Source organism: Haliotis rubra, unplaced genomic scaffold (genome assembly GCF_003918875.1).
Source record: "Haliotis rubra isolate DU_JTF1 unplaced genomic scaffold, ASM391887v1 Scf345, whole genome shotgun sequence".
Taxonomy (NCBI): Eukaryota; Metazoa; Mollusca; class Gastropoda; order Lepetellida; family Haliotidae; genus Haliotis; species Haliotis rubra.
Genome location: NW_025767019.1, coordinates 425,401 through 438,479, shown reverse-complemented (window position 1 = coordinate 438,479; position 13,079 = coordinate 425,401). Strand labels below are relative to the sequence as shown.

The 13,079-nt window shown below is 43.6% G+C and overlaps 2 protein-coding genes across 5 annotated transcripts in view; one reads left to right on the top strand and one right to left on the bottom strand.

Annotated features, from left to right (window-relative positions):
- Positions 1-1,209, bottom strand: part of LOC124284805 (vacuolar protein sorting-associated protein 51 homolog) — a 42,100-nt gene extending 40,891 nt beyond the window's left edge. Inside the window, exon 1 of the mRNA XM_046720919.1 lies at positions 1,151-1,209. Coding sequence (XP_046576875.1) covers positions 1,151-1,208 — 58 coding nt within the window. The 5' untranslated portion in view covers position 1,209. The remainder of the gene's footprint in view (positions 1-1,150) is intronic.
- A 136-nt stretch (positions 1,210-1,345) lies between these two features.
- Positions 1,346-13,079, top strand: part of LOC124284802 (dynactin subunit 1-like) — a 52,871-nt gene continuing 41,137 nt past the window's right edge. For 3 of the 4 annotated variants that reach the window (XM_046720918.1, XM_046720917.1, XM_046720916.1), the window contains exons 1-10: positions 1,402-1,427; positions 6,275-6,394; positions 6,970-7,085; positions 7,295-7,427; positions 8,063-8,397; positions 9,500-9,700; positions 10,002-10,073; positions 11,029-11,233; positions 11,508-11,586; positions 12,047-12,206. In XM_046720918.1, the coding sequence (XP_046576874.1) occupies positions 6,295-6,394; positions 6,970-7,085; positions 7,295-7,427; positions 8,063-8,397; positions 9,500-9,700; positions 10,002-10,073; positions 11,029-11,233; positions 11,508-11,586; positions 12,047-12,206 (1,401 nt within the window). In that variant the 5' untranslated portion in view covers positions 1,402-1,427; positions 6,275-6,294. Of the gene's footprint in view, positions 1,428-6,274; positions 6,395-6,969; positions 7,086-7,294; positions 7,428-8,062; positions 8,398-9,499; positions 9,701-10,001; positions 10,074-11,028; positions 11,234-11,507; positions 11,587-12,046; positions 12,207-13,079 lie in introns of all 4 variants that reach the window. The other variant, XM_046720915.1, reaches the window with a different exon arrangement.

Below are 13,079 nucleotides of genomic sequence, written 5' to 3'. Positions count from 1 at the left end.
AAAGAACAAGTTGACATCCATATAGTTTGTCTTATAAATACTTAAATACCAACTTCTATATGCCTCTCAAGAATCTAGTAATGTCTTCGTCTCATCACTTGAGCATCAATATCATTTACCCCGAGATCATTAATACCACTTCAGATGCAAAATCAATTGGCTATATAACAAAAAATATCAAGCCAAATTTCAGTAAGATCTGTCGTCTGCTAGTAACAGGCAATATATAAATAGGAAGCCATGTGATCACAACACTCCCTTGCAGTGTGGAGCGAAAAGTGTGGCTCATCGTCGAAAACCCATACAAAATAACCGGATGTGGAGAGCGGCAACAGTTTCGCCGATACAATATCATCAATGCTATTTTCGTAGGGAACACTTGATATTTTTTGTGTGAAATAGATGAATATATCCTTTATCACTCAAGGTTAGTAAAATATAAACTTTAAATGATATTAAGATAAAAAATATGTTTTTGTCTTACACAGGGATACTGTATTGTTTTTCAAACCATTTTCTTATTCCACAATTTGCTGCAAATGTAGCAGCAGTGTTACTGTTAATTACTGTGCCTCTTGCACCATGCCGGATTACGCAGTGTTATCCGCGGAAGGAAGGAGTTCGATATTAAATTGGTTATGGTAGAAAGGAGATAAACGTACTGTGTTGGCAAATTAGATGAATGTTAAGCAGAATTGATAGTCTCTAAATTAATCATTTGAAACCTAACGGTACGCGTACGGTTCCAAATGAAATTTAGAGACTATCAATTCTACCTAACATTCATCTAATTTGCCAACACAGTACGTTTATCTCCTAAGCAGTAAGTAATCACACATTCGATAGGATTGCACATTATTCAATCATAATGTGGATGTTTCATATGTGACATGGCCTTACACACAAACATGTCTTCTGTAATCTAGTTGACTGTACTGAATGGATAAAATATTTTTAATGATAAGTGTGTGAAGTTACACCCTACGATGTTTATGACTGACGATAACAACAGTGACACTTAAACTGTATCAAAAAACTGTTTAGAGACAATTTGGCTTAGCTGCCAGAATGGTATTCACTTGGTTGGACGTAATGAGGCATTTGTTTCCATCACGAAAACGGCAAAAGCAGACGAAAATTTGCCACGAACCTTGTTGAGTAGCCATCTTGGATACAATTATGTCACCTACACCATACTCAAATGTCATAAAACGTACAGTGGCAAGGATCTATGACAAATGCAATGAATGCGTTCCATTGGCTTGTATGGATTTCAACGTATGACATAATTAATTGCAAATATTTTGCTTAAATGACTCTTGTTTTATAGATGCACTAAGGGGCAATGATGTCAGAGTAACTTCCGGTTGACGAAGTCTATGCATAAAAATGCAGCGACAGGTTTAGATGATCTCGATTGTCTTGAGGTACATCATATCGTGTTTCATTTTGTCAGTACACAGCGACTGTGTAACTAAGTGTTCATATATAATTCATAGTTTTTGCTTTCGTTGTTTTGTTGATAGATATGTTCTTCAGTTCTTTTGACTGACAGTGACACTTGCAGACATGTAGTGACATCAGTTTAATTCAACAAATGTCCACTGACATGTATTTATTCACAGTTTCACACAACCTATTAATACTGGAACTCGATGCATATTTGCTTACTGCTGTTGGCACACATTAGAAAGTCATACATGAGTTTAATAACTTTTGACAATCACTTAACATATTTAGATACACGGGTAATCAATAACCAAAAACCAGTCATCGTTTAGATATTATTGGATGAGAGTGGCATTATTCCTGATTTAAACATGTTGTGGAACCCAGTGATCATAGTAATAAGCTGCATTTGAAGAATCATAATAACCAGTGGCAACTGATTACAGGTCTCACACATTACTGATTATATGGTGATCATGGTGATATTTTTTCTGCAAAGATTATGCAGGCTCTGCAAACTGAAATAAAACATGTTGTTTGCTTATCTAATATGGTAATCTGCCAATGTTATATATTCAACGTTTATTTGATGATTTGGGCCACACCTCATTTTAAAGTGTTTTGCTTAGATGCATAGCTCTTGGAATGGTCAACAGATTACAGTAATTAATCTGACTGAGGCTGTCAGAATGTAAGACATGTCCCTGTTAAACATGTTATAAGCTCTTGTTCAAGACCATGTAGTCTTGGATGTCAGAATTTGGAGTCAGGTGCCATCTACAATGGTCAGGGTCTGGGTCGTGCAAGAAATGAAGTCTCTGTGTTATTAGCATGATGAGGATTATCATGGCCATTTTCTAGTTTTGCAGTATGTTCATGACTGATAACAGCAAACCTTTGATCATGTTAATGGTAGTTTTGCTAAAAAGTCTACTTTGATACAGAACGTAATAAAACAGAACATGATAGAATAGCATTGTTTTAAATCTCAAGGAGGAGCAGTGTCTAAATTGTGAGCTATCATTGGATATCATGGTTATTTATGTCATTGTTTTGACCAGTGCTTGCATTTGTTCCTTTATTAACTGTTTTGTTGCTTCCTTGCATCAAGAGCAGATCTGGATTGAATATTCTTTTGTGCAATTCTGTCATTCTTTTTCATAGAGTTTGTCCTTGGGGTACATACATGATATATGCATTTTCTGCGGTTGAAAATGTCATTTGACAGTTGTATCAATGTTTTAATAAAAATATTGTACAATAAATAAAATCTTTTTTATTTATTATACGGCCCCCACCACGTGGAGTTACCCCCCTGCTATGCATGCGCAGCCAACCAGGTAAGCACCTAGGCCCGTATCATCATTCCTTCTGCTGTCACTCTAGCGTTCACACGTTTCCAAAGAGTTACATGCTGATTTACTTCGTATCGACTTGAACAACTGTATGTATGGTCTTTATTCATTCTTGAGAAACGTTTTCTGGACTTTGCAGTCAGTTATTTCTCATTTATGTGACTTTGTATTAAACTTTTACGCTAGCTTTCCTGTGGTTTACGCACGTGTTGCTATGGAGGTAGGGGAGGTCGAGGAGTCGGAGGGTACTTTCCGTTTTTCGTCGGCTCTCCGGGAGGTTAGGCAACATATTGTTGAGTATATTCCCCAAGCCGTGGTGCCGTCTTGTCGCTCGGACTCGACTGTGTTCCGCCTGCCGGGGGAGGCGTTTGCCATAGCTCCGCATCTTGCCCTCCCTGGTGCAGGACGTGATGGATCCTCTACTGGTTGGTTCTCGCCTCAGGTTCGATCTTCCTGAACTCGTTAAGAGGTATCAGCTGGGGGATGATTCTCTGTTCTTTGTGCCGGTGGTGGATGAGTGTGTGTTTACTTCGGTCGTCCTCAGGGGAGGCTCGGCTTCCTCAGGTGCAGCCATGGCTGCCAAGCAAGCGCAGATGGTCCCTCTGTTTGCCCTGGCGGGCGCGCCCCTGCAGCAAGCATCCCAGACTTATGAGGAAGTCTACCGGAATGCCATGCAGCAGGTGCGGTTCGTGGTCCACGAGGTGTACCTTTCCTCGATACAAAGGTCGGCTCTGGAGGCAGAAGGGAGCACTGGTGACGTTTCCCCGAATGTTGTTCTGCTCCGCCAACTATCCGAAGACTATGCGAGATTCTTTATGGTCTGCCGCGTCCACGGTGACGTGCGCAGTCATTGGGATGCGCAAGCTGTGGCTGTCTACATCCCGTTATTTGGCAGCAACACAGCAGACCTTGCTGGCCCTTCCGTTTCGGCTGGGAGCGACGTTGTTTCCAGGTCATTCGTGAGGCTGCTGCAGCAGCGACCTCCTTCAAGGACTCTAAGGCCTTGTTGTAGCAACCACAGGCTTCTGGCTCCCGCGCTTCCGTAGCAGGTTCTTCCTCTGGGGCGCAGCCTACGCCCGAGTCTGCCGGCTGGCTTCGGCCGCTGGGTAGAGGTAGGAGGAGGAGCCGTCCCGCCAAAGGTAAGGGCAAAGAGCAGGCCTCTTCATCTGGCTCCCAGCAGCCTTTTTGCAGTTGCTGGGGGTCTGCCCTGACCTCCCGTTAAACCTGCAGGCTGTCGCTGTGGGTCCGTCCCAGCTAGTTCATCTGCAGGGGACCACTCAGTGGGAGGCCGCCTCTCTCTATTCCTACCGGAGTGCCACTACCAGCAACACTTGGGTGCTATCCACCGTCAGTGTCGGCCATCTACCACTGTGGAAGTGAGGCCCGCCAGAGTTCGGTGGGACGAATCAGATACCCGTGTTCTGCTCTCGAATACCGGACCAGAGGACGCTGGCTTCAGACGCCTTCCTGCTGAATTGGACGGGCAAAGTGCTGTGGCGTTTCCGCCTCTACCACTCATTCCCCGGGTCCTCTCCCAGCTGTCCACCCAGCCAGCTCGGCTACTTGTGCTACTGGCACCGGTATAGCCGTTACAGAGCTGGTTTCCGGTTATTCTTAGCTTTCTGGCTCAGCCTCCTGTTCTATTACCTTTGCATCCGGACGTTCTCACTCAGAACGGCGCACCACACCCCAATCCAAGGATTCAGTGGGTGGCTTGGCCTCTGTCAGGTCTAGCCTCCAAGCACGCGGAATTCCTGCAGCAGTTTCAGACACAATTCTGGCTTTGAGGCGGGATTCGACAAACGTTCAATATGAGGATAGGTGGTCCTGCTATGCGCGCTGGTGTTCAGATAGGGGGATTGCAGATCCCTTTTCTGCAGATTTAGTCCGAATATTGGAGTTTCTGCAAGCTCGTTTGGAAGGAGGCTTGGTGGCTTCGCCCAGGGGGGAGCACCCTCTTATGCATGCAGCGCTTTTTAGCTGGCGTAGATCGGGTTCGACCTGCTGTCAGGCGTACCAGCCCACCTTGGGATTTGTCAATCATGCTAGATTGGCTGTCCAGTCCTACGTTCTCACGTCTATCGGCTTTTTCCATTCAGTTGTTAACATGGAAGGCCGTATTTCTGGTGGCGGTAACATCTGGGCGAAGGGTTGGCGACGTACATGCTATGTCGGCAGACCCGGCAATGACTGTGTTCCATCCAGATCGTGTCAGTATTCGCCTCCCGGATACTTACCGTCCGAAGATTGATCACGCTTTCCATGTGACAGCTCTTATCGAACTTCCTACTCTTACCCAGCCTTCCACATCGGGGACCTCTGCAACAAGCACTCACCTATTGGATGTCCGTAAGACCCTCAAGGTCTATATCAAATGAACACAAAGGGATCCGTACGGGTACCCATCTGTTCTCCTGTTATGGTGGCGGGAAGGCAGGGATGCCGGCTAGCCAACAGACCCTGTTACGCTGGCTTGTATCGGTCATTTGTAGTGCTTATCAGGCTAAGGGCAAGCCTCCCCCTGATGGGTTGAAGGCTCACTCGGTCAGGGCAGTGGCCACTTCAAAGGCTTTTGCATCGGCACTGCCCATTGAAGAGATATGCTCTGCCGCTATTTGGAGCTGGCCTAACACTTTTATAAGGCACTATCAGCTGGATACACATTCTCGTGATCGAGCGCGTTTTGTCTGTTCTGTTCTCTCCAGTGGACAGTGTCTTGCCACCCTGACCGAGTGAGTCTTGGTTTTCTGGACAGTTGCTGCTGTTTTCAATTGTGTATAATTGATATATCCGCTGTGGTCATATCTAACTACTTTCGATTTCTCTCATGGGATTATAGTCGGTTGTGAGTTGGTTTTTCCCCTTACGGTGCTCTTTTATAGATTTCACGATGTGGGTGGGGTTTTTACTTTCGCACAGTGTGCGACATGTTTTGCTTAACTTGTGAGGTCGGGTCTCAGTACTTTCCTCCCTGTCGGTTACCCTCCCATCATGCCTCTCGCGGAAGCTTCGGGACACGTGACAGGTGAGTGTTGTGGCGTCAGTTACTTCCTTCCTAACGATTGCTATTTATGTGTACTTTGACAGAATTCCTTCCTCCCTAGCCTCTGGTCTTTGGAAGTCTGAGTTAATGCATATATTCATTTATTCAGCAGAAGGAATGGTGATACAGGCCTAGGTGCTTACCTGGTTGGCTGCGCATGCTTAGCAGGGGGGTAACTCCACGTGGTGGGGGCCGTATAATAAATAAAAAAGATTTTATTTATTGTACAATATTTTTATTAAAACATTGATACAACTGTCACATGACATTTTCATCTGCAGAAAATGCATATGTGTGCCCCAAGGACGATTCTCTTCAAAGAATTGGAAACCTCTACAGGTTTAGCTAAGTTTGTGTACATGTTGTCCTGTATTGTCCTGTGCTGTGTGAAACACGTATTTACTTGGAATGCATCTTTCACTGTCAGGTTGGACGGAATAATTAAAGATGTCTGAAAAGCCAATAAAGATTGGGACCAAGGTTGAAGTTGTGGGCAAAGGTGTTGTCGGAACAGTTGCATATATTGGAACAACACTGTTCTCAAGCGGTGAGTGCTGCTTCGGAAGGTCAATTTTCACAGGCCATTAACATGCTTGAAAACCCTTTAAAAAAATATTTGTGGCTCATCATCTGTTAGCTTGATTCCATCTCTGTCTCACAGATAGTATCTATGGTAACATGTTGTAGAAGTGTTGTCATGGTTATCATTGTGATGATAAGAGTCCGTGGATTAATGCACTGAAAAGTTCTTGGAAAGTCATTTTATGAAGGTGTAAACCTCTGTTTCAATCTTACAGTGCATCACCTGTATTAATGCATGCATATTTATATGGGTACATGGGGTGTGTAGTTGTATCCATATGTATGTATGTATACCGTATATTACCGTCTAATAAGTTGAATTTTGAGGACCAAAAAAAGCAGTCTGTAGAAGGGGGTCGTCTTATCCATGGGTTACGCTTTCGTCAAACTTTTTTCCAGGGGTAAGAAAACAAAATCGTATCACTTCGCGTGAACAAACAACAGAAGACGACTTTGTCAGTAGAGACGTCAAATTTGCAATTAAACATCACTAGACATATAGGGAAGGGAATAATTTTGTGATGAACTTTGACTTTTCAGGGAAATGGATTGGTGTTGTGCTTCATGAAGCTAAGGGCAAGAACAATGGGACTGTGCAGGGCAAGACTTACTTCCAGTCTCCGGAGGGACATGGTATCTTTGTCCGGCAGTCCCAGGTACACATACATCAGTCCTTGTGCTTGTCATCGAATGTCTTTGTTTTTGACATGTTGAGACTTCAGTTCATCAACATGATAACTATGTATGCAAATATTTTCTCATTATAGGACTAAAATGACACGCAATGTACATGTAGTACCCATGTAATCTGGATAGTCAGTGTTGGAAAGGGATGAGTGATTATTGACCTGTGTATTTGTATCAGATTGTGGCTGTTGATGACCCTGCCTCTGCTCCTGCCCCTGCCACGCCCGCAGTAAAGACACGCCCATCCCCTGGTGATGGGAAGACACCAGCCAGGAGGTCCGGGCTGCGGCCACCTAGCTATGTTGGGAAGAGTATGTGGATACTTGCTTCTTAGTCCACAAAAATAGTTTCTCCTGTGTTGGTATTTATATACAAAATCTCCTGTGACCTTGGAATAGCTAAACATGTATGATGACTGACTGACCGAGTTTAGTTTTACGCCGCTTTTAGCAATATTCCAGCAATATCATGGCGGGGGACACCAGAAACATGTATGATGAAGGTGAATCTTAGTCAATGTTGTATTTTCATGGATTGTTAAGTCTGTTAAGACAGAAGGAAAACAATTGTCTTTTGAAACTCAAGAAATAGATAACTGGTAAAATTGCCTTTGTTGTAAGTATTTGTGGCGGTGTTCTGAAAATGGGAATACCTATTCTGAAGTATTTCATGTGATTCTATGTTTGTTTCCATAACCATAAAGAAATAAGGTCATGTTCTGAGACAGACTACTGTTTCCATATTGGCTTATAATAGAGTCCTGGGTTTGTGTTGCAACAATGCATGGGTTCATGTCATAGATTTTGTATTGTTGCAAACAATATTTTCTTGTAACTTTTGAATAAACAGTCTGTGAGGTTATTGTTATCATTTTAAAGGAATTAAATGTAAAAATTGTGTGCACCAAACATGTTGCAGTCAGTGAGTGGTTGGCTGTGTATTGCAGGTAGTGAGAGTATACCAGACTCCACAGCAGCAACTGCATCCCCAAAGAAGGAGGGGAGTGTACCAAAGGACAGTGCCACCCCTGCACCAGGTCGGCGAGAGAGTGGCATCCCTACCTCACGGCTACCCCGGTCCAGCAAGGAGACAACACCAGTTGATGACAAGCCGCCTACTGCTGTCCCCACCCCTGCCAGACAGTCGCCACCTGGGGGGCCCACCCCTGCCCAACAATCCCCACCTGAGGAGGAGAAGAAGCCAGCTGTGGTTGAGAAGGCAGCTGTGGTTGAGAAGCCAGCTGTAGTTGAGAAGGCAGCTGTAGTGGAAGCTCCTAGAAAGGTAATTAGTATTTCATCTCAATTTGCTGTGCAGAGTTGAATCCCTTGGGCACACCTGGAGCCTGATTGTGAGTTTGATTAACCTCTATCTATCATTTTTCTTGGTTCATTGTGCTTCTTGGTTCACCTAACAAATGCTTGTTGGTTTCACTATTGTGATAAATATCTAAGATGTAACTGGTAGGTGTTGATGGGTGTAGTTGGTTTATTGCTTCACAAAGACACTGATTTTCACATCCAGTTTGAATATGTTTGGAAGAAATATGGATATTGCAGATTAATTATGCAGTTATGTGAGTTAGAGAAGCATTTTTGTTGGTAAGGTGTCTGACAGCGCAAAACAAAATCTGAAGGTGTGATGTTTGTCCATAAATGTCTGTGGTGTGTTTATTATCCACTGCCACGAAGTGGGAACAGGATATAGGTTTGAGCTCTGTCGTTCGCCCATTTGAGATGATGGGGACAGATTTTCTCAAAAACCGTTATAGATGGGGACAGATTTTCTCAAAAACCGTTATAGATAGGGAGACCAAATTTGGTATGTGTTTTCAGGACATGAATGCCTTGATGGAGTTCGAAAACGGAAACTGTCACAATTTATTACAGAATTATGGCCCTTGTCATGCATTGCTTGACTTAGTGCATGGTATCCCCAGTGGGGACAGATTTTCTCAGAAACCGTTATACGATAGATAGTGAAACCAAATTTGGTATGTGTTTTCAGGACATGAATGCCTTGATGGAGTTCAAAACGGAAACCGTGTCACAATTTGTTACAGAATTATGGCCCTTGTCATGCATTGCTTGACTTAGTGCATGGTATCCCCAATGGGGACAGATTTTCTCAGAAACCATTACAGATAGGGAAACCAAATTTGGTATGTGTTTCAGGAAATGAATGTCGTGGTGGAGTTAAAAACCAGGAACCAAATAAGAACAGAACACTGTGGTGGGGGATGTTGATAACCATGTCTTCTTGTTTACAAATTACATTGTAATCCTACATGATGGACAGATTTTGAAGACATATGCTGTAGATATTCATTTGCACCTAGGAACTATTGTACAGTGTCGTTTAGTGACCACATACGTTTCTACTGCAGTCCCCCTCCAAGCCTGATCTAAGTGCGATGACGACATCAATAGATGACAAGATCTCCAATCTGCAGCAGCAACAGGAGATTGAGGGTCTACAAGCAGAGGTGAAGGATCTCAATGAGAAGCTGGAAACACTGCGGTTCAAGAGGACCGAGGACAAGGGCAAGTTGAAGGAGTATGAAAAGGCCAAGATACAACTGCAGCAGGTGAGTGGAGGTCCATACTCCACAACTGTGTCAGATGTGGTAATAGATCGGTTATTTACACACCACCATCCTATAGCTAAAATATGCTGAGTGTGGCTTTATAATAACTACCAAACTATGTTAACGAGCACTTCACCGATGTGCAACCACATCCATAAATCTGCAGTATACGCAGCAGTGATAAGTAGGTTTTGTGTGAATGTATTTGGAGTTATGCCAGTGCAGTGGGTCTGACTGTAGTGAGGGATGATCAACATGTCTCCTGATCAATCAGTTACAGCCATGTTTATGTCCTTGTCAGCTTCAAGAGTACAAGATCAAGATGCAGGAAACGTCAGCCGACCTTCAGCGGCAACTTCAGGCGTCTAAGAAGGTAAGAGATGTATTTTTGTCAGGTAGATCATGTTTCCACAGTACTTTGTGTGTGTTTGTTCAGATATTGTTGTTATTGTATTGTCTGTACAGCAAGGGAAAACGTGTAAGAATCTCCCCTTTCATTTAAGTCTTTTGGGGTGGTGAGGTAGCCTAGTGGTTAAAGCGTTCGCTCGTCACGCCGAAGACCCTGGTTCGATTCCCCACATGGGTACTATGTGTGAAGACCATTTCTGGTGTCTCCCACCATGATATTGCTGGAATATTGCTAAAAGCGGCGTAAAACTAAACTCACTCACTCGCTCGCTCATTCAAGTCTTGTCCAGGGGACCGCCTCCGTGGTGTAGAGGTTAGAGCGTCCGCCCGGAGAGCAGAAGGTCGCAGGTTCGATCCCCGACCGCGTCATACCAAAAGACGTTAAAATATGGTACTTGTTGGTCCCTGCCTGGTGCTCGGCATTAATGGGTACAACAAGGATTGGTCGGTTTTATGTGTCTGGGTGGGATATTCATGCTTCACTGCGGCGTGGTATCTCAGTGGGCTAGCACTACAAAACCAGCTTCAGTCTGGGCTAGTACAAGCAGCAGCACATACACATGCATGCACGTCGTCATATGAGCGAAATATTCTCAAGTACGACGTTAAATCCAATTTCACCTCACCTTGTCCAGGGTGTAAGAATCTCCCCTATTCATTCAAGTCCTGTCCAGGGTTTTACATTGTCCAGCGGAAATATGTGGGTCCTGTAATGTAATGAAATGGTTTCATCTGCTGTACTGGAAGACATGGTAGTCACTTAACACAAGATATTTATATTTGTTTACAAGGAATATTATTGTGCATCCATTTGAATGCAATACATTTTGCAATACATTCTACCTCTTGTGTCCTGGAAGCCCACTTCTACATTGAGTGAAAGCTGTTTGTTCTAACTTCTCCCATAATTCTTTGTACAGGAAGTGAGGGACATCCAGGAGGCCTTTGAGCGATACAAGGATGAGATGGCGGATGTTTCTGAGACAATCGAGATTGCAACGCTTGACAAAGAGATGGCTGAAGAGAAGGCAGAAACATTGCAGGTGGAGATTGACTCGATGAAGGAGAAGGTTGAGGAACTGACCCTTGACCTTGAACTTCTCCGAGGAGAGATCAGTGAGAAAGGTCAGCCAGGCTTGTTTTTCTTGTCTGTTAAAATAGAGATGTAGTAGGAATTTCATTGTTAAAGTTAGTAATAACAAAGTCTTAAAACTTATGTGACAATGCATGTCTACTTTTGATGTTTGATTTTGAGTGGAAATTCTCCCTGACCTATTTAATAGTCATGACAACTTATATTTGCCAGTGTCAACCTTCGCCTATGAATCTTGGTTTAAAATGCTGATGCTAGATGGACTTAAGTTATTGTGCGTAAAGACACAGCCGATCTATTTTGTAGGCACAGATGGCGTGGCAGCAAGCTATGAGCTGAAACAGCTGGAGCAGCAGAATGAGAGGCTGAAAGAGGCACTTGTCAAGTGAGTTCCAGCACATCACACTTTGTACTGATCCAGTAGAGTGTATATTTGTATGAATGTATATTTGTATACATGTCCGCAAGTTAGTGTGTGTGTGTGTGTGAAACATGTAGATGTGGAGAATATCTATGTATGTGAAACATATGTCGATTTGAAACCTCTGTGTGAATGAAGAACATGTTTGTGTGTACATGGAGAATTTCAGTATGTGAAGTGTATAGAAGTGCAGATCTCTGCAGACAAATCTTCTCTGTTTTCATGAAAGAGCTCACTTTACGCAGCCTGATGGTTTGTGCAGAATTATGGGTTTGTCAAATATATTGGTATGTGACATAAACATATTTGTATGTGAAACAGTTTTGAATGTGAAACATTTCTGGGTGTGAATCACCTCTTTTTGTTTCCCTGGCCATGAAACGTGTCCAAAACATTGCTGTATGTGAGCTACCTTTGTTTCCAGGATGCGAGACTTGTCCAATCAGGAGAAGCATGATTCCCAGAAGCTGGCTAAGCAGAATGAGAAACAGACGACAGATATCATCAACCTGAAGAAGGACAAGGAACGCTTCCAATCTGAGGCCTCAGAGATGCAGGAACAACTCATTGAACTCAAGGAACAGGTTGGTTGTAATTTTAAGCAGTAGTAGCTATACGGGCAATTAATGACTATATATCTTACATAACTGCACAATCAGACTGGATCTGAGGCAAATTTTCTTGAAGGAATATTTTTAAACTTAACCTATCTCACGGTATGCACCTCTCTTCTTCTTCTACGACCATGTGTGGCTTCTGCACCCCCACCCCCACCCCCGACTGTCAATCATCTCAGTAAGCGTGCAGATCGCTCAGATGATCACGTGATGCTCTGTGCCTATCTTTCTCTTTCTTGTCGCTACGTCGTGTGAAAGTGTGCTGATTTCTAGTGAAGATTTTGATTGTGAAGAAAGTTCAAGATGGGTAGATCTCGTCGCAGTACTCCTACAAAGCCCAAAAATTTTGACAAGTGCAATAGCAACTTTTCGTCGACAGATCCACATATGTTGTGTGTAGACTGTTTGGGATGTTGTGATTGGTCACACCGGTGCAATTACTGTGCTCCACTTGATGATGATGCATTTTTGGAGTATCTGCAGGTGGCTTCTTGACGTTTGTCGGATAGAGATTGTCGTAAACCTTCGGAGGGGCCTTCCTCTGCTAAACGATCGAAAACTGAACATCGCACCAAAACACCTGCTCGCCAGTTTAAGTCCCCGTCGCCAAATGAGGAATTTCTACGTGAGGCTTCCGACTCCTACTTGAGTGAGGATCTCCGGCGATTATTCTGTTCACAAGTATCCAGTCCTATTGTGATCCCAGATCGTTCGCCGACTAGAATCGCAGTTTTGACTACGTCATCTGGCCAATCCTATCCATCTAACCTAGTGACGATTTCACAGAATCTTGGTGATCCTACGCCGACTATGTCCAGTGCAGTGCTTAGTTTGAGGCCC